Source organism: Simochromis diagramma, unplaced genomic scaffold (assembly GCF_900408965.1).
Source record: "Simochromis diagramma unplaced genomic scaffold, fSimDia1.1 OVJJ01000321.1, whole genome shotgun sequence".
Taxonomy (NCBI): Eukaryota; Metazoa; Chordata; class Actinopteri; order Cichliformes; family Cichlidae; genus Simochromis; species Simochromis diagramma.
In genome coordinates this window covers 12,969,961-12,991,298 of record NW_024386772.1, presented here as the reverse complement: position 1 = coordinate 12,991,298, position 21,338 = coordinate 12,969,961, and the positions used below count along the sequence as shown (strand labels likewise).

General features: G+C 41.4%; 1 protein-coding gene across 2 annotated transcripts in view; it reads right to left on the bottom strand.

Annotated features, from left to right (window-relative positions):
* Positions 1-21,338, bottom strand: part of crebbpb (CREB binding protein b) — a 40,250-nt gene that overhangs the window by 11,862 nt on the left and 7,050 nt on the right. For both annotated transcript variants that reach the window (XM_040049968.1, XM_040049972.1), the window contains exons 2-16: positions 15,699-16,288; positions 10,655-10,822; positions 6,538-6,778; positions 5,593-5,706; positions 4,623-4,868; positions 4,437-4,533; positions 4,106-4,243; positions 3,895-4,012; positions 3,572-3,734; positions 3,365-3,421; positions 2,978-3,099; positions 2,263-2,451; positions 1,712-2,098; positions 1,297-1,473; positions 945-1,119 (exon numbers count right to left, since the gene is read on the bottom strand). In XM_040049968.1, the coding sequence (XP_039905902.1) occupies positions 945-1,119; positions 1,297-1,473; positions 1,712-2,098; positions 2,263-2,451; positions 2,978-3,099; positions 3,365-3,421; positions 3,572-3,734; positions 3,895-4,012; positions 4,106-4,243; positions 4,437-4,533; positions 4,623-4,868; positions 5,593-5,706; positions 6,538-6,778; positions 10,655-10,822; positions 15,699-16,288 (2,982 nt within the window). The remainder of the gene's footprint in view (positions 1-944; positions 1,120-1,296; positions 1,474-1,711; positions 2,099-2,262; positions 2,452-2,977; positions 3,100-3,364; positions 3,422-3,571; positions 3,735-3,894; positions 4,013-4,105; positions 4,244-4,436; positions 4,534-4,622; positions 4,869-5,592; positions 5,707-6,537; positions 6,779-10,654; positions 10,823-15,698; positions 16,289-21,338) is intronic.

Genomic DNA, 21,338 nt, shown 5'->3' with positions numbered 1-21,338 from the left:
GCCAGGAATTTAAAAAGCCTTCAGAAAATAGTCTCTAGATACTTTTAAGTCTGGCAAAGGATTAAAAAGATGTACAAATAAATAAATTGCTCCACCATGAGGAAAATGATCTACAAGTGGCTAAGGCTTCAAACAACTAGTTACTTTATCTGTTAAATTAAAACAGCAGCTCATTGGAATTCCACTCTAAGAACCAGATTGCATCAGCCATTAGTGATCACATACGTTTAACATGTACAGGAGACATGCCAGAAAATTCTTTGTTGTCCTATTAAAGCATTAAAGCAAAACTACAGTCTGCCAGTGAATACAAAAGAAAGGGCTTTTGACAAGAACATGCTCTGGACAAACAAATACAACACAATAGCAGTCGTTAGGCTCGGACCAAAAGTGGCTTTTCAGAGGAAGCGTCTTAGACCACCTGTTAAGTATGATGGAAAAAAATCTTGTGGTTTGAGGCCAGCGACCTGCCTCAGGGCTGGACAGCTCACAGCTCAACTATTTTTGTGAAAGATAGGCTATTTCCTTTGAAATGTTGTGGAGTGATTTTAAATAGTCTATGCAAAACAACCCTCAACAATAGAACATTTACAGCTAGCCAACATGTAGCTTTTCACCTGTCTGATGAGACTTGTGGACAATCACGCAAAACTCTTGCACAAAGACAGTCATGCTAAAAGGGTCTAAACAAGATTTTGAGGCCAAGAGTGTACTTCCTATATACACAGAAAAGCATCCATTGATATTTTAGTGAAAGTGTTGTGGTGAGTGAGTGAAAAAGCCATTTTTCTTGTGCTGCTGTTTAAGTATAACACCTTTAACTTGAGCACTCTACCAAGGAAGAGCAAGCATTTGGGTGTTCAAGCGTGCTGAAAAATACCAAAAAACGATTTCATCCTATGTCTAATTTTTTTACACCTTATATCTAAATATAGTAACATTACTTTTTTTGCGGCTCTGAGCGGTGGTCGTTGACGTGCTGTTGGCCCCACTTTCCTCCTCTTCTTTGGGTTCTGTCTTCACTTCTGGCTTCTTTTCCTCAGTTTCCATTGGTTCCTGCTTTGGTTCTGCTGCATCTGGCTCCTCTTTCTTCACCACTGGAGGTTTGGTTTCTTCCTCCTGATTATATATTAACACAATGATTGTTAACCATCTATCCAACACTGATAAGGCAGCAAACCATCAAGCACTTGACACCCATGGAAGCATAACGCCTTAGATTAAGTTACTGAAATCCCACAAGACAGATTTACTGACAGAACTGGTTTATTTGTGGTGGAGAAAGTTTGCACATACCTCCATTTTTACATCATTCTGCGTCTTCAGAGAGCTGCTGTCGTCTTCTTCATCTTTTACTTCACTTTTGGCTTCAGTGCTGCTCATGTCAGGCAGGGCCTGCTGGGAACTCAGTTCAGCCACAGAGCCTGGGGTAGGCACTCTGTTATCTATGCTTGCTGCTGTTTGATGGGACAACTTAAAGCAGAAACAGAAACTGTTTAGTGCTGCCAGTTTTTAAAAAATAATTGTGATTTATAAGAAAAAAAAACCTTTTTCCCCTCCTGCGATTAAAATATTGACAGCTAAATTTTATTAAATAAAATTTGAAATACTGTTTGGTTAAAACACCTGGATGGTGCTTTAAAGGAAAGTGAAAAAGGCATAAGCAATTCAAGAGCTGTGGTAGCTTTTCAGGGAAAAACTAGTATCTCACCGGCGTGCTGGGGTGCTGTGCCTGCACAGAGGAGGGCTGCTGCATCTGGCTGGAGGGCTCAGGTTGGGGCTGCAGGGGTGTGAGAGGGTGAGAAGGGTCAGGTGGCGTCCCCAAGGCTGAGGGGGGACGAGGGAGGCCACTAGGTATGTGGGTTGGGGTGGAGGAGGGCCCACCCGTGGACACGGGAGTGGAGGGCTGTGGAAGCATCTGGGAGTGGGTGGGAGTATGGTGTGGCTGTGGCTGCGGTGGTGGTGGCGGCGGCTGTTGCTGGGTGGCAGAGGCACTGGGTGGAGGGGTGGTACCCAGGGCAGGCTGAGCTGTAGGGCCGCAGGGCAGCTGAGAGCCAATGGAGCTCAGTGCATTCAGAGGGAGGTTAGAGTTTTGTGGCTGTTGGAACAAAGGTGTGCGCACTATTAGAATAACTTTACCAACCATTTACAAAGCGTGTGACACCAAAGTCACACACAAAAGATTATATATTTAAAAAGAAACAAGCAATGTGCAATAAAAAGTCTAGGAGAATTAAGAAAAAACCTCAGCATCTTTCTCACCTGTGTGACACTAGCCTGTGACATGGCAGGTCCCAAACCTATATTCACATTCATCGCTCCACCCGCACTTACAGGAAACTGGCCCTGTTGCAGGAACTGGCCTTGGTTGGCTGGCTGAGATACCATGTTATTAGCATGACTACCCATAATTCCTTGAGTCTGAGGCATCCTTGATGGAGACATTCCCATCTGTAACGTCAAAGAGATCAAATAGATAAATCAAAACAACAGACAACACCTATTATGAAGGTGTCTGCCATGTAAAATCATTTGTTTCTAAAGGAAATGCTACCAACATGCAAGCTACCACAAGGGCATCCTGCTATTTTTCTGAAGGTCCTGTGGTGTAAACTTAACAGCCTCTGCTGACTCAAAGAAGAATACAGACGCAAACTACACCTGGGACGGCTGTAAGCCCAGGCCTGGGCAGTAGTTTCAGTACAGATTATTCATTAGCAGCTGGTTCATAAATGAATCAAGATCTGTGTGAACTACAGGAAACACATTTCGTATTGATGCTTCCGTGTGACAATAGTAACAGAGCATTAACTAAATATACAGTTAAAGACTCGCGTATTTCACGGTCAAGAAGAGGGAAAAGAAATTTAAGGGAGCAAGCAAGTGAGCTCAGAGAAAAATAACTGCTTTAAGGCAAGAGAAAAGGGAAAGAAAAACAAAACACAAAAACAAAACAAAACAAAGGAGTGTATCTAACCGCTGGCATGGAGTTCATGTTCATCTGCTGTGGATGGTTCCTGGGGGAGGGAGTCCTTGCTCCCATGGGTGCCTGAGGCATCTGTGTATTCTGCACTGCCATTGGGTTAAACTGATTTATTCCTGTGGGGACAAGTACATATCTTGTTAAGATCCTTGGGAATTAATATAATTTAATAATGCATAACCAAATGGGATATAAGGGAGACTTAACCAGATCAATTTGATATCCCGTATCAGAGCAATTTAACAGGTGTGGACAAATAAAACAAATAAAAGTGGCATTCAACAGACAAACCACTAGAGCATGTTAGAAATAAAAGATGCAAATTCAAGTGCTACCCTCCCCCCCAAAAAACAAAACAAAAACCAGAAGATGAACACATACCTTGTGGTATGCGGGGCATCATCTGATTTTGCATGTTAGGCATCTGTGTAGGTCCATCTGAGAAGACAGGATAAGTCGAGGTTCTTTTAAAAGATGCTTTCAGATAAAAACAGAGATTTGGTGAAACATTAAAGTAATTATAACAAGGTATTTTGGTACTGTCAACTTAGGACAGTCAACGGCTGATTAAGAATTTAAGTTACTAACTAGGAGGTCGAATGGCTTGTCCTGGGCCCATGGGGTTGGGCTGAGGCTGCTGTGGCCCAGCTGGTCCCATGCTAGGCTGATTCTGAAGCCGGGAGCGCCTTTTCTCCTCCAGTTCCTTTTGTATCTTGTAAATTTTTTCTGCCAGGAAGTGGTAGTACTCATCCTAGTGAGGAGGCAAAAAAAAAAAAAAAAAAAAAAAAAGGGGGGGGGGAGATATTTTAAAAATGATTTCATCTCAGTCGCAAGGATAGCTGCACAAAGAGCTTTAAAGATATTCAAAAAGGATGAAGGTGGAATAGTGTGAAGATGCTTTATCAAGTTACCCTGCTGTTAGCCGACTCATACATGTCACCCTCAACCTTGCGTGCATAAGCCACCAGGTTCTCCATGCGTCGGTCCTTCAGTGCTGCTGGGTCTGGGGTTGGGAATATGGCTTGTACTCTGATGAAAAAAATAAAATAAGCAAATACAACCTGTTGTACCATATGAGAACTCATCTATCTACAAACACAGCTGTTTTATTGTTGCACTTACAGTTTATGCACCAGATGGGTGCGCAGGTCCTGAGTAACATGTTCATGCCAGGCCTTCCTTAGCCCTGTGGCAGACAGAGGGGTGGCAGCGGGGAGGTTTCCCATGCCTCCTACTACTGACCCATCTGGCATCAGCTGACTGTACGACGGACGCAATTTGAACATAATTTGTAAATAACATTGAAAAATGATCTTCTATAAAATAAAATAAAAATTACCCAAGAGACTGAGAACACATATTTATGACTGACTTGAGAGGCATAAATTTATTTTGGGAAGGGCAGTACAGTAGACCTCGTTTCAAGTGATGCAGAAGGAATGAAAAGTCTTACCTGCTAAGCGCAGACAACGAGGAATCAGAGTGCATGCCAGTCTGGTTTGAGGAGGGGGTACCCATGCTTCCTGCCATCTGATTCATCTGATTAGAGCCTGGTAAAAACACAGAAGAATTTATGAAAAACTGGCACAGAAGCAATTATACACAAACTTCTAAACTGGTATTTCATTTTATTCCATACCTAATGGGTTCATATTTCGCATCTGCTGGTGCTGGGGGCCCTGTGGGTTTTGCTGAGATGGACCCTGGCCCTGCACCTGAGCAGGAGACTGGTTCCCATATGGCAGGCCCAGGGCTTCATAGGCCCTCTGCATGGAGCTGGGGTCAATTTGTGTTGCAGCGCTGCTGATGGCTGTCGCACTGGGCTGGCCAGGTCCAACTGTATTCATGGCATTTTGTAGACTGGCTCCAGATGAACTTAGCGTAGCTGTAGGGAGAAAACAGGATGATAAGTGGTTTTGCATTATAAATATTATATTAAAGAATTAACTCAAGTAATAGCCTGCAATAACTGAGGAGTAAATGCGGCTTCAGGTGTGCTTCTATGCGCTCCTGTAGTAATAATGTCAGCCTATAAATTGTTAGAAAAAAAATAAGATCAGTATATGACTATAACAATTTTAAACATAAAAATGAAAAACTTGTTTGTTTTTTTTATGTGAAAATTAAAAAAAACCCAAAAAAACCAAACCCTACAAATAGTCTTTTTGGGACTTTGACATCCCTGTGCTGCTCCCTGCTGTGTTGATAGCTGACAGGGAGCATGCTGCCTCTGTGGGGGATTTAAATCTGTCATAGGGCTTTTTAACCAATTAGAGAGCATGCTGTCCCAAGAACCTGCCCCCAGTGTTAAAAGCGCCACTGAGCCCCTCCCCTGGGTGTCACATTACAGGCCCAGTATTTCTAGAGGAATCCTCTTGCAGCTCGAGCCCTCACAGTCTGCGAGCCAGCAGAGAAGTGGCAGTGAAACACAACCTGCAGGTGGCACCACTTTATACCACAAACATGAGAGGCTTATCCCAGAGTAATGACTGCTTTACTGAAAAGTTACCTGCATTTCAGATATCTTCTTTATAATCCATGTGGGGTTTTTTCATATGGGTTTAATGAATAATTAAGATTAAAATTATGGAGCTGCTGAAGTTACTTACGCTGCTGATTCCTTTTGTCACTTGCATTTTTCAAAGGCAGGCACACCGGACAGTCGTGCCGCGTACAGTTCTTCCAGTGGGAAATGATCTGTCTGGATGATGCACAGTGTGCAACTGGAGAAAAATAAAGCACAAATAGGAAAAATAGAGTGAGGTGCTGGTGACAGTTAATTCAGGAGAAATCGCAAGACTATTGAACCCCAATATCTACACACTAAGGTGAAGAACAGGTGCTGGTTAAATGGAGGAAAAAAATATAAAATGTCAAATTTCCAAGTCTATAACTCTTGGATGCCCTCATCACTACCAACAACTGTCAGAGTGAAGCTACTGACTAACAGACACGGACCAAACTGTAGGAGAAACTTGTTTGTAACTTAAGATTCAACTTTTGTTGGGTAATGTCAGTCACTGAGGCTTGGTTAATGAAACAATTGGACTGTCTCCATTTAAGCAATAAATCAAAAAGTGACACAATAGTAATCCTCAGCATTTTATTTTAAAGCCACATTTTAAAATTTAAAGTCAGTAATTTCTTCATAATGCCTTTCAAAAAGGCAAATTTCATGGATATTTTTTGTTTTTTGAAATTTCACTCAAAACTATTGTGGTGATGGTATATGTGTGAGTCTGAAGTAACAGGTGTTTATTGTCGTTTGGATGAAACTTGCAAGACATCAACGCCCGGTGCCATTTTGTTTAGATGCTAAATGAAATGGCATCAGGCCCACATCACAGGCTCTAATTATGGCTGCAAACACATGGCACAGTAAACCCATCTGTTAGAAGCTGAATCTCGTTTTTATGAGATTATTAGCAGCAGTTAGCAGATAAAATACCAAATTAGAAGAACACGGTCACATAAAAGCTCATATGGGTAGATCCAAGGCTTCTCTTTATTTATTTTTTTAATTCAGTCTCTAAAAACTCATCACTTTCACTCACCGTGGCAGGCTTTGCCAGCCTGGCAGTGGGTCATATGGTTGAGTACGTTCTTCATGGTGCGGCAGTGGGGCAGGGTGCAGGTCCTCATCTCTCCGTTGGCCTGCTCCCGCCGCTGGCACTTGTGTGCATGCAGCAGCAGGACCAGCTGCTGCTGAATGAGTTTTCGCTTCTCAGGGTCGGCCGTTGGGCCTGCGGACACACCACCGGGAGCAGGGACCATTGATGCTACCTGTTGCGGCATCTGTGATAAACACACAATACGCACACAAGTTAGTGATGGATACGCACAGAGGTGCAAACTCAGACACAGATGTGAAACCCCGGGAGGCAAAAACTTAAATGTGGATATATGATTGATCATAGCGTGAGGAGAGGAAAAATATTGTTCCTCTGACTGAAGCTATGCATATTTTTTTGGCCTTAGATTTAAGTCTTTATCATAGGTATGAAACCCCACAACGTGATCTACGTGGTAACCTGATGTGCACCTCCCTGGAAATGCAACTACACATGTCATTGCAGCCCAGTATGCATTTCTGGCTACTTTTTAATTGCAGTTTTTTTACATTTGTCAGTACAAGAACAACAACTTTCACCTCAATATGATAAATAATCATCACAGTCTCAATATATAATGGGGAGATTTTATCCCCGGCTGAATTTATAAGTTTGTTCACTTCACTCCAGTTTTAATGGAGAGAAAGGGCATATTAACGGAGGGGGGAAAAAATCCAGAAAAAGACATTGCATAAAACCTAGAAATGTGCATCTGCTGGTGCTGGGGGCCCTGTGGGTTTTGCTGAGATGGACCCTGGCCCTGCACCCGAGCAGGAGACTGTATGCAATTGTAATAGAGTGAAATAAGTTTTTTTTTTCCTTTACAACCAGTCTTTTGCAGATACTCCTGATTACAACTTAAGTGTATGAAACGCAGATTTCCACAGAATCATTTTTTTTCCCCCCCAATCTATCGTCTGCACCCCCATGGACAAGGCCAAAGAGTGTCAAAGAATGTCAGAGACAAGACTGTCGAGCTGCACAAGGCTGCAATGAGCTGCAAGACCCATCAAGAAGCAGCTTGGTGAGATTAATCAGAAATGGAAGAAAAATAAATCTTCGTACTCGTTAAGGAGCTCCATGCAAGATCTTGCCTCATGGATTGAGGATGATGATGAGAAAAGATGGTGGATCAGCCCAAAAATACAGAGGAGCTTGTCAATGATCTAAAGGCAGTTGGAACCACAGTCACCAAGCATTACACCATTAGCAACACACTATGCTGTAATCAATGAAACTGTAATCAGCACCTTCAAAGACAACCTGCTCAAGAAGGCACATGTACAAGCCCGTGTTAAATTTGCTAGCTTGACCTGTCATGTTTAAAGGAAGAGAAATGCTAAGTATGACCCAATGAACACTTCTCCACAGTCAGGGATGAAGGTGGAAACATTGTGCTTTGAGGCTGTGTTTCTGCTAAGTTTACAGGACAAAGAGTGGGGCATATACCATAAAATCTTTACTGAGAAGCTTCCCACAGCCAGAAGACTGAAGATTGTAACCTTAGAAGACCCATTCACGACCAATGACCCAAAGCATACTGCCAAGGCACAAAGGAGGGGCTAAAGAAGAAGAACATTCCCTCCTGAGATGTGTCCAAACCTGGTGACCAACTACAAGAACATGCAGTGGCCTAGCCAGTCTCCAGAGCTCAATCTTACAGAAAATCTGTGGAGGCAGCTGACGCTTTGAGTTGCCAAGCGGCAGCTAAGAAACCTAAAGGATTTAGAAAGTTTCTGTAAAGAAGAGTGGACCAAAATCACTCTTGAGATGTGTCCAACTACAAAAACATCTTACCAATGTGTTTGCCAGCAAGGGTTTTCCCACATTCTCCAAATTTTGCTTGGCGATCAAATACTTATTTCACTCACTGACATGCAAACAAAATTATAACTTGTGTGTCATATTTTTTTGGGACTTCTTTCTCGATTTAAAATAAAACTACCTAAAAATTAGAGACATTTATTTCTAATAAGTGAGCAAAGCTACAAATTCAGCAGGGGATCAAATAATCATTGCCCCCACTGTAAGGAATCGCAAATATTAGCAAATTCCTGGAAGGAGACGACAAAATGTTGGAATGACGATGAGGGAAAATGCAAAAGAGTGACAAAACTTTAGGGACAAATATGTCTGCCTCTGCTTACATATTTCCGTCGCAGACATTAGCGTGTTCAGAGCGAACCAGACGGACAGAGAGAGAGAAAGTGAAACAATTTCCCATTTCCAGCATTAACCACACACACAAAAAAAATAATAATTTTACTGACCATGAGGGGACAGAGCGGTTAAAACAATAATAAGTCATCTGCCGGAGTCTATTCTTTTCAGTTTTTCCCACTGATATAATTCCTCCAACTTTAATCTGTTTTTACACACGTAAAAACTAGCGCACCCATCTTCCCCCACCACACTGCAAACCCTCCTCACACACATACTCTCTTTCACCAACAAATACACAAGAGTTAACCTACCATCTCTGCTAGTGCACAGCTACATTAAACTCCAACTAAAAAATTAAAAAATTAAAAAAAAACCAAAGAAATGCCCTGTCTGTTTTTTCTTGTTTGTAAGTGAATGATCACTGTAGCCCATACCCACATCTACACTCAACTGGAAGAGTGCCGTTGCGCTGGTATGAACGTGTGCGGGCACATGCGCTCCCACACACCATCGCAACTGTCGGTCATGTATGTCACGTATAACATTGCATTAACAGCAAAGACGACATACAGTGTAATCACAGGAAAAAGTGGTAACGACCGTTAATGTTAAATGGATACTCAGATAAGTGAAACATTATACACAAGTCCATCAAAATAACATTAAAACTAGAGTTGCATCCAAACTGTTAGAGCTGGCATTCGCTACATCAAAACAACTCAACTTCAACGGGCCAATTAATAGTCTCAAGCTAATTAAGGTTATTAAAATGCTACAGAAGATTTACTTTAAGGCGTGCTGTGAGTGGAAAATTCAACACCCAACGCTTTTTTCAGTCTTTAATGCCTCCAAAGTTAAAGCAAAAGTCATCCTTTTCTTTCTCAAGTCTTCACTAAATTTGGACAACAGTTGATTTATTTCCAACACTAAATACTTTAAAGAAAACAAATTTTGTACCTTCCTCCATCCCCGACCTCACAAACTACCATGCCAACACTGCCAAAAATCTTATAAGACTGTAAGATCTACAAAGATGTTTAAAAACAAAGAACCCTCCAAATACCATTTCAAACAGTTTAACCTCTTATCCTGGTTGCTGTCCACTTATGGTCAGTAATAAGGGTTGACTAACATACATTGCTCAATGAGAACAAGCTTATGCTACTGTGCCATCATGCTGGAAGCATGAAATAAACTTCCTGATGTGTTTCTCTCCCTCTCTTACCAGAGGCAGTAGTGAGAGGTCCATCTATGAAGTCCCAATTAGCCACAGAGTACGCATTAGGGTGGGTGGATAGCACCAAGTTAGAAGAGGTGCCCTTTAAACCATTTGGATGCATTTTTTAAAAAGGCAACAGCGAAGCCCGGGGACTTCCTGCAACTAAACTTGGTTCATGGTGTTGACATACACAAAGTGCAAAGCAGTGCAGAAGACAGTGGAGAACATGAAATGCTCAATAGCCATAAGTGCAACGAAATGCATTGTAAGGCAGACCACGCGGTTTATCAAACACTGTTTTTACTGTCCCTGCTTGACCTACAAAACCAGATGCAACGTCACATCTGTTTGATGATCAACAACAGACAGCTGTGGTTGACCAGTCAAAAGCAACAGCTCTACTAGGACTGAGTCACTTTCCCTGTAAGTACGCTGAAACAGACTTGCTGAAGTTTAGCTCCTGGTGCTCATCTCCACAACAGGAAGATGACAGTGGAAAAAAAGCTGCAACCAGGCCAACAGGTACAAGTTCAGGAAGGGCTCACTAAGTTGTGTCAGAGTAAAAAAGCTAAAATAAGAATTTAATGTGTAGCAGCAAGGACAGAAACTAACTTTAAACTAAAGCCTGGGACGTTTACCCTCGTTTATTATTTTTTTAAACAACGGACGGACACTCACCATGTTTGGCACACTCCCAGCTCCCTTCAAATCAGCAGGGAACTGAGGAAGGTTGTTGGAAATCGCTGTCTTGTTCTGCAGTTGTTGGGCGTTGACCCCCGCTGCCCCCATCTGTTGCACCCCAGGCTGGCCATACTGCTGGCTAAATGGAGCTCCTGGCATCGGCATCTACAGTGGGTAACAGGATGCAGGATAGTTAGAAGACCTATCGTGCAGCATACCCTCATAGTGGACAGCTCCTTTACCGCTCCACTCACTTGTGTCTCATTGCAAATGGGACAGACTGTAACATACACTGCAAATCCAATGAAGGCCAACAGGAGCCCAAGAAGAGTTTTCCTACTGGGCACCGTAGGAGGTTAATCTGATAACGAACACACAGAACAAATTCAAGCACTCTCCTTTCAAGAAAAGGAGCATTGCTGCTGCCGCTTGTTATAAAGTTTCGTTGTTGTTTTTGTTTATGTTGAAAGCGCAGGTAAAAAACAAATCCTTCAAAGTCTACAAAGTGATATGAGAGAGTGATATGTGAGAAAAGTCACATTAAAGGATAATTCCAGTTTAATTCAACCATGTGTTTGGCTTTATGACTCTACTCCACATGTTTCACTTCCACTGTGGGGAGACACAGGGAAACGGGGAATGACACACAAAAAAAAAAAAGCTGTAAATGCTGTTGTGTGAAGCAGCTAGCATGGGCTCCATGCAGTTTTTCAAACCAGCAGATTTTTATATGAATCATTTGTCCTCCGTCTGACTGAAGGTAAACAGAAATTAGCTGCCTTGCATGAAAACTCGCAAGCCGAACTAATCACTGACACACACAGTTCAGCATTTCCTCTTGGTTAAACCCCTTCCCCCACCAGTGATTACTCCACATACCACTATGTGGACAATCAGTCATTTGATTTTAAACGGTTGGCCATATTTATTTGCGCCATCGTCCACAGAAAATGATCCCAAACAAAAGGAAGATGGATGAAGAGACCGAAAGACCGTCCTGCTTTCCCAGCCAACGAAGGAAACTTTTGGTGAGACGTGTTGGCAGCAGACTTGGAAAATCCTGACGTGTCCATAAGTTATAGTAATCTAACTACAACTAATGAATCTGCAGCCTCGATTAACACTGCCGCCCAGAGAACGTGTTTTGTAGAAAACAAGTGAAAGTAGAACTGATTAAAATGACAATTTAATGTGTCACCTGCAAGAACAAAAGCATGTGGTTACAAATACTCTTCAGTATCTATGTTACCAAAGTTGTGTGCGTATTGGAAAATTAGCTCAAGGTACATAACACTCGTTTATTAGCCAGCAAGTGTGACATCTTCTTAAAAGAGTGTTCCAGGAGCTTATTTCAATTTCTTAAAATTACATATTTCCTTTTTTTTGATGAAATTTCAGTTTCAATCATCTCCTGCGTCTTGGCAGGCTTCACCAGGAGCAAAATTAACAGACTTGATCACACAACATTAAGGCCACACATACAGATACTTCCTTATCAAGAGCTCTGACCACCATTTATTACCACAGCCGACATTAGCTTTTTGTTCCCTTTGATACCCTCAACTTGAACCGTTCTGCTGCTTCTGCTTGACGCTGTTCTGTGGTGGCCAAAGCAGCAGTCTGCTTTGCTTTCGCTGCTGGGCAGGGCTTGCCCAGGAAAAAAAAAGGGAGGTGACAACACAAAGCTTGCACAACAGCTGAGCAGAGCGCTGCACTGCTGCCTGCCCCTCCCCCTTCCACTTCTCCACACAGAGAGACACAGATGCTTTCCTGCTGCCGCTCTCTCATTCACACATTCGGCCTCCCACATGGATTCTCCCACTTGATGATCTGTACGTATTACAGGCAGTTATTGCCTGCAAACGGTGGCACGCGCCAAAAATGACGTGACAGCTTCTGTTGTTCCGTGCAGTGCGCTTTGGTGTTGTTTTAGCTTGTAAGCTGGCCCGCGCAGCACAGCTGGGCTGGAGACACGAGAGCGTGAGCAGTTTGGTCTCTACATGAATTTCAACGATAGGAGTACAAAGATTTCCAGATGGCTTAGTGGGAGATTGCAGCAACAATTGGAAAACATGAGAACTTCTGCAGAAAACTTTTTTTTTTAAAGGGTCCAGAAACGCTTTGTTTCACATTTCAACTTCTTCCATTTCAGCGCTAACAAGTTTTGTTTGCAAGTCGAGCAAAGTTGAGGAAAGACACCATAATAAAAGTGGTGGCTTCGCACGCACCTGGAGACAAATACTGCCACATCACCGCTGATTTAGGAAGAGGTCAAAACCAGAAGCATTGATTTGAGAAGTCAAAATCTCCTTATGTGTAACCTGTTAATCTCTTAGCTTCTACACTTGACATATTGTCAACCTAGCAATAGTGGCAGCGGTGCATGGCTACTTAAAGTGACTCCGAAACAGCAGTGCTGAGTGTGTTGAGCATAAAAGCGGCCTTAAGAAGCACCGACCCTTTCCCCTCATTCTCAGTGGATCTAATTTTCTTATCTTCTTTAAGTATTTACAGTCTGATTAATAAACGTTTATGACAGATGTAAAAATGCTGTACTAAAATTAACTGATTATTTTAAGGTGGAGGTTTTTTTGTCTATTGCCATTTTACTGTATGATGGCAATTCAATTTAATTCTTTCAAAAAAATTCAAATAATCATGCTATGTTACTTGCAGCTCACATGAATTGTTTGGTCAAAAAGATAAAAATTGCTCCATATTTAAAAATTGTGTTAGCTATATCTGCCCAAACAAAAGAAACAAAAATAATTTATTTTAAAAAAAATCTTACTTTAAATTAACCTTTTTCCTCACAAAAATCACAACAATTTGATCAGACTACAGCCGGTCCACAAGTAGACAACTATGGCGAGGACAGCAGCCATATTGAAATAAGGTACAGTACGTTTTCCTTTTTACAAATCGAATCACAAAACTTCTTGATCGCATGTCATACTGCTCACAAGCTGGTTCAAATCGACCTATTCTTCTTACCCCATTTCCTCACCTCAAACATAATCATGGTGTCTCAGTACAATCAAAAGGTGACAGTTTCAGTTTCGTACAAATGACATAATATATAAGGGAGATTCAAAGCAATACACGTTGTTAAACAATGAAATAACACAAACAGTCCTATATTACTGCGTATGTGTCTATATGAGGAAAGGAGGGGCTTTTTTTCATGTGGCAATGTCTGTTCAAATAATCTTAGTGAGAACTAGCCTGCTGGTTTAACCCTGGTTTCCTGTCAAACCGCAAAGCTCTCAGACAAAAGGAAAGACATGTTCTCACAATGAGCACTTCAAAGTCTGTGAAAGTAAAGATTATCACAACCAACTGCACCAGTAGCACATCATGGAAATTATTTTTCATTCACAAACTTTGACTCGCTTTGTAGAAGTACGATGACACAATTTTCAGGTCTAGTCACATTTGCCCTGGATGTGTCAACTTGCAGCATGTAAGACCACAATGACTGACACCACTGATTACAGCCTGAGCGAATTCCTATTCAGAATGTATGTACTTGTATTTTTTGCACTATAAAGGCGCACTTAAAATCCTTTAATTTTCTCAAAAATCAACAGTGTGGGTGTAAACTCTGCTTCAGGTCCCAAAGTCAAACGAACACTGCAACATCATTGAGAGATAAAAACGGTCTAAATTCTTTGATCTTTAATAAAATGATCAGCGTTGCTGCTTTACCAGGTGGAACAATAAAGTTTAACATTCAGGCATCCATGAAAACAGAATTTGTTAAATTTAACAGAGTTAGAAGTTAGCTCGCTAGTTTCTACCTAAACATGATATAGCATGTTCTGACAGAGATTTCTGAAAAAATTTAAACGTACAGCTCTGCTGTCACTTCCAACATAAATGAAGACAGAAAACTAAACAGCAGTGACGTTTGTAGGGTTGGACTTGGACTAGCTGGTATATAATGATGTGCTGTATGATCGCTAGCAACACAGCTATGTTAGCATAACATAAACAGTTAGTTAGTCATATCCTGAAATAGGACATCTATCGTCCTGATAACGATATAAATCACAAAAATTTATCATTTTCTGTAAATTCTGTGAATCTCGGGCAGCTCGACTTGCGTGAAGTGTTTCCAGTTGCACGTCATGTACCTGGAGTCAAGTGTTTTAACCGATGCATGAAGCTATACATTTTTAGACATACGCTGTAACGTCCGCCGTTTTCTTTGTGAGTATTTATTTCACAGCGTGCTGCGGGGAAAAGCCTGTTCTAACGTTTGAGTCTAAGGTTTATTTTTTAGCACCTGACGGCTCTTTTTTTGCTTCTCATCTGTAAACACTGCATAATCTTTCACATGGTTCAGTTTATTTTGAAAAGTCTCAACAGGATCTTGAGCTTTATTGTGAAAGGTTTATGTGGAAAATAAACAAGCGGACACGCGATGTTTTACTGTCGTTGTTGCTAACGACAACGCATAAAAACAGGCACTTGTCCGTCCGTAGTGTGGTTATATTAAATATAAGAGAAAGAGAGAACTTTAGGAAATTAATATTTGCCACTACAATTGGTCATTGTAGTGGCAAATATTGCCGTAAACAGTTTATTTTGCGACACCACGAAACAAACAATAGCGTAAAATGAAACGATAGACGTTTTTATATCGTCATCTGATACATATCGTTATATCGATAGCGAAGCTGGAGGATGAATGATAACTTTTTTCCACTCAATAAAAGTTAATGTGAGGGTTCCCGACGGTTAGTGACAAATGCAATCGCATGGCAGGATGCTGTAAACGGACCAAACTTCAGTCAGGAGAACAGCTAAAATAATCCATTCACAACACGAGGTTAGTCATTAATATACTGCAAAAACATGTGAACAGAGCAGCTGCGAGAGAATTCAACATTAATGAATCAATGGTACGGAAGTGGAGGAAGCAAGAAAAATGAGCTGAGTAAAGCTTGACTTATCTGGTTGTTTTGTTTCGCTTAATGGGCCTTATGGTCTGAAAAATATGGTATTCAAGTTAGCTGAGCAGAGTTTCAAACCTTACCTTATTCATGTTTCCTGCTTGCTGTGCACTCATCGTGTTGTGCGCACCCATCTGTGGCCCTCCTTGTGTGAGTGCATCTCCCACCACACTGCTTCCAGCTCCAGCACCCACTTGTGTCCCCTGCATGGGCTGGCCCTGGTACTGCATGCCAAGACCAGGTCTCCCTCGCCCTGCTGGTCCCATAGCCCCATTAATCACTTGTCCTGTCTGGCTCATGCCACCATGAACCTGGCCCATAGGCTGGCTGAAGCCCATGCCTGCACTTCCATTGCCTTGTCCTGGACCTCCCTTCTGGCCCTGGGGAGACTGGTGATTGGGGGATCCCTGCCCTAGTGTATTTTTACCAAGCACACCACCTAGCTGGTTTCCCACCATGCTTCCTTGTGGCAGGCCACCTCCTAAATTGTTTGAGCTTCCCGGTCGCAAGAGCTCAGACAGCTGCTTGTGCTTCGCAGCAGCATCAGGAACCACTGAGTTAAGACCAGGACCAGCACCTGGGCCACCATTAGAGGACATTCCCATTACCAAGTCTCCATTGGGTATGAGCTCATCAGGAAGGTCATTTTCCAGGTCAAACAGTGACACGAGATCTAAAGAAGAGAGAAAGGAAAACGAGAATTAGTCAATAAGCTACCAGTTAGTTATTAGCTGACTGTACAGGGCACGCAAAACCGCTAGCCCGACGTTCCGGGGCTAGCGTTTTTTTTCCAGTCGGGCTACTAAAATCTATCTCAGCCCTGCCCGTCGGGCTATCATAGGAAGGAAAAATATGTCAGTGCTTTTGCATTCTTTTGCAAATTTAGCTGGGTAATTATGTCATTAGCATCAATGATCCTCTTTCAATATGTGACGTATTGAAATCGCGTTTGAATTTTCGCTTGTTTTTTGCTTTCACTTTCATTTTGCAATCGCACAAACTGTGTATAAAGAGCGGTGGTGAAATTAATGCTGACACTTATTCCATCAACAGCCATCTGTGAGAGAGGATATTCTTGCATGAACCGAGTGAAGACAACACATCGTACCTCTCTACACCCTGAAACACTAAATGACTGCATGCAACTCTCCATTAATGGGGAAACAGTTGTATCTTTTTGCCCTGACAAGTCTATTCATTTCTGGATGTTTTCTTGAAAGGTTCAAGACACCTGGATCATAAAACCCCGACAAGAACAAAGAGCAGTGAAATGGAGGGCAATGCACAGGAAGAGAAAGCTGATGAAGGAGATGCTATGCCCTCAACGTCGAGTGGCATTTTCTCATCCGTGACTTCAGTGGAAATTTCAGATTCAGAATCTGACACAGACTGATTCATGTTCTACACCAGGGGTGGGCAACTCCAGGCTTCGAGGGCCGGTGTCCCTGCAGGTTTTAGATGTGTCCTTGAACCAACACAGCTGATTTAAATGGCTAAATTAGCTCCTCAACATGTCCTGAAGTTCTCCAGAGGCCTGGTAATGAACTAATCATGTGATTCAGGTGTGTTGACCCAAGGTGAGATCTAAAACCTGTAGGACACCGGCCCTCGAGGCCTGGGATTGCCCACCCCTGTTCCACACAGTTCTTACAAGTTCACAGAAACTTCTGTTCAATTAAAACCAGATATTTGAGTTGATGATTGCCATTTTTATACAGTTTTTGTAATTTGTGTTTTAACAATTTTTTTTGATTGATGTTTTGTTTCCTTTACAACATTATACAATAAAAATTATCTCTTTTTTTTTTTATTCGGGCTACTTAAATTTATTTTGGGCTACCAAAAACTGAAGAGTGCCTGCCCGAAGGGCTACCAGTGATTTTGAAATTTTGCAAGCCCTGCTGTATAGAAGCTCTGTTCTTTTACATTAGAAATATCGTCCATTATCGTCCAAGGTTTTATTGGAAATCAGCAATGTTTTGTTTATGTATTTATTTATATATTCATTCATTCAGAAAACAATGGGGGGAAAGTACATAGTGGTTTGGAGTGAATCAATGTCTTCATGGAAGTTACTGAACAATAAAAGGTACTTTTAGCTGCTCTCTTGATCAGAAGGGGCTACCAGAGTGGGTGTCTCAACATATTTTCATTTGGCAGATTTTTCCACTGAATGCCTTTTGTGACACAACCCTCAAGAGATAGATGTCTCCCTCCTGGGAGTGATCAGGGGATCTTTTATTTGTTAGAAGCACGTGAAAATCACTAGACTATGGAGCCATAAAAATACAAAACAATAACCTAATCATTTTTCCTTTTTAAGCATATGTAGAGTCCTTTGAGGGGGTTTTCACAACTTCAACTTATGCGTGTGTTTTTTAGGAATTTTAGACCAATCTCTAGAGGTGCATTTGAACAGATGTTCATGTTGGATGAGAAGGCCTAGCTCCTAGTCTCTGCTCTAATTCATCCCAAAGGTGATCCATGAGGAATCAGTACAGGCCAGTAAAGTTCTTCCACACCAAACATGTTCATTCAAGTCTTTTTGGACCTTGCATCATGTGCTGCTGAGGAGTCATGCTGGAACAGAAATGGGTCATCCCCAAAATGTTCCCACAAAGGTGGGAGCATGAAATTGTCCAAAATGTCTTTGAGGCGATAAGAGTTCCTTTTACTGGAACTAAAGCCCCATTTCCATTATTATATAGTCGGATCATCTGCAGCATGCTTTACTCACAGCATCTGCCGCTCAGCATTGTGCTGGTGATGTAAGGTTTGGATGGCCATTCTTCCAAATATGAAGTTTGGAGGTCTGTAGAAACTGACTCTGCAGAAATCTGGCAACCTGTGCACACTATGCACCTCAGCATCCAGTAACCCCGCTCTCTGATTTTATGTGACTACCACTTTGTGGCTGAGTTGCCGTCATTCCCAATCGCTTCCACTTTGTTATAATACCACTAACAGCTGACTGTGGAATATCTAGTAGTGAGAAAACTTCATCACTGAACTGTTGCACAGGTGGTATCCCATCATGGTACCACACTGGAATTCACTGAGAAATCCATTCTTCCACATGTTTGTAGATGTAGTCTACATGTCGAGGTGCTTGACTTTAAAACTGTGGCCATGGAAGTGATTGGAACACCTGAATTCCATGATTTGTAGAGGTGAGTGAATACTTTAGACAATTAGCGGGCATTTCTGAAATTTCACACTGACTAACCTTCAGTTTAGAAACAATCAGGCTGAACAGAGAAAATAATTAAACTGCAGATGAACTCTTGCATGTGTGCAATGTTTACATTCACACACAGCAAACTTAAAAGTAAAATAATAAAGTAACACAGCCCCAGCTGTGACCTTACAGTAACACCGAGTACAAAAAAAAAAAAAAAAAAAAAAAAAAAAAAATCATACAGAGGGGAGCTTTTGCTCTGAAACTCGGAGCACTCTTGTGGTGCAAAGAATGAGTAAACATGAATACTCAACACAGAGATAACATTAATGAAGGTTATAGTCCAAATCGCATTTATGCCAAGGTCCTTAACGTAGGGGCGTGAGCGTGTCTGTGAACGCCAGCCAATAAACATTTTACTAGCACCACAACCACACCCGCACGCACGCCTGGCTCAATGTCTAGGGCCACTAGGTAATTACGACTGGAGTATAATCAAACCTGTTCCTCAATGATATGTGGCAGATACTACAAAAAGCTTAAATATTCTAGTCACAAACATTAAATAAAATACCGGAGGTAAGCTTAAGGTTAGAGGAATAAGACTTGGTGGACCAAGAAAACTATGTGAACTATGTGTAGGCAAAGAGCAAGCACCCAGGCCTCGCTTAAGACCTTCAATATGATGACCCTATCCCAAAAATAAAAAGTACGGTCTGAAGCAGACCACTACTACATGCCAAGTAGTGGGAAATGGTAGTAACCACTATTCAGAGAATCCCACCATCCCACACTATTCTCTCTGAAGACAACATTACTACGATCGGCTATAATTCACCCAAAAGGTTTTCAGCAGTCACATTAAAATCTTTAATTTCTCTTCATCTGGTAGCAGACAGTTGTAAAGCGCTTCAGTTTCTCCTAACAACAAAGGAAGAAAAAAAATCAGAGCAATTACAGCAGTACTAAAGCAACATTAGATTTATAAGACACCTGGATAAATGTGTATGGAGAAAATCAAAGTAATTAAGTGTCCCACTTCCAATTTGCACTGCAAACCAGATGAAAGCACAAGGACACAAGCTCCCCTATAACCATTAGAAAGGCTTTACGTATGGCAAGTGTTTGAAAAACATCCTAATTAAATGAATATAATTTGGCCGCAGACAGGTGGGATAGGCGGTTAAGAAAATGGATGGATGGATGGACTTGTATGCCTCTTAAAACATGTACTGCAGCCACAGGTTGTGTAACAGAGAGCCAACGCTAAAAGCAAAGTGTTTCATGCTGCCGAAAACAAACCAATGAAGAGACCATGAGCGAAATGGAGACAAAATCAACTGTTAATTATCCTTTCACAGGTTTCCCTACTATAAACTTGTGAACTTTACTTCCTCTAGAAAGATCTTGTTCCCCAAAGGCTCCATTTTCATCCCACTGTAAAGCAAAAGGGGTGTTTTTGCATGACACCAGGAGAATTATTTTTTTTATCATTTTGTCTTTTCACAAATTCTGTATTCATAATAACTGGCTGTGACAATTGAATTATGGCTACCATAGTCAGGAGCCTCGCGGAGTAATACGTGCCGTGCTTCAACATAATATTACCGTATTGTGTGTGTGTGTGTGTGTGTGTGTGTGTGTGTGTGTGTGTGTGTGTGTGTGTGTGTGTAACCTCTTTTTAAGCTTTGTGGATATTATACATGGTTATGCTCAGGATATGTCGGCCAATTTCCACTGGAAATGCCTTTTGGTTAAACGGTCAGCAAGGAATTAGCATTTTCACTGTTAAATTTTTATATAGCTTTAATGCACATAAAAAACAGCTGCTTGTTTAAGTGAAAATACATTGATGGGTTTTTTTGCAGTAATAAAGTTGTGGAGTTGTAAAGTATTTTTTCTCTCACGTCAATTATATCGTCAGTTATATCGTTATCGCAAATTTTCAAATATATATCGTGATAAATATTTTTGGCCATATTGCCCTGCCCTACTGGCAGCTTCATTTTATGAAAAAGAGAAAATAGCCAAAAACGGTTTTAATTGCAAACGTAACAAATTTGACATATACCAATGTGTTGGGTCATATAAACAGCAGCTGCATCCAGCTAAGATGGTTCCAGCATCTGCTGTAGAAATTGAGCTGGATCTGAAGCGTCCCCTCTCATCAAAAAAGGAATATAGCACAATAGAAATGCTTATTAGAAATCAGGACATACAGACAGTGTCATTAGTTCTTGCGAAGAGATTACAATTTCTGGAAAACAGGTAATCACAGGCAAGCTCGCGTTAGATGGCTCAAAGCTGTGTGGGCATTTGTCCCCCTTTCATTTAAGTGCAATAATTTCCAAAATCAGTAAAGTCACAAGATTGTTGTTTTAATTGCAGAGGGGGTGAAGTAAAGACTGTAAAATGTGTTCAGCTGTTATCTACACAATCACTCCATCAAGCCAACACGGTTATGTGCCTAACGCATGTAAGGCCGAAACAAGGAAAGACGACTTTTCTGAAAAAAATGAAAATGTGAGACAGTAAAAAAAAAACA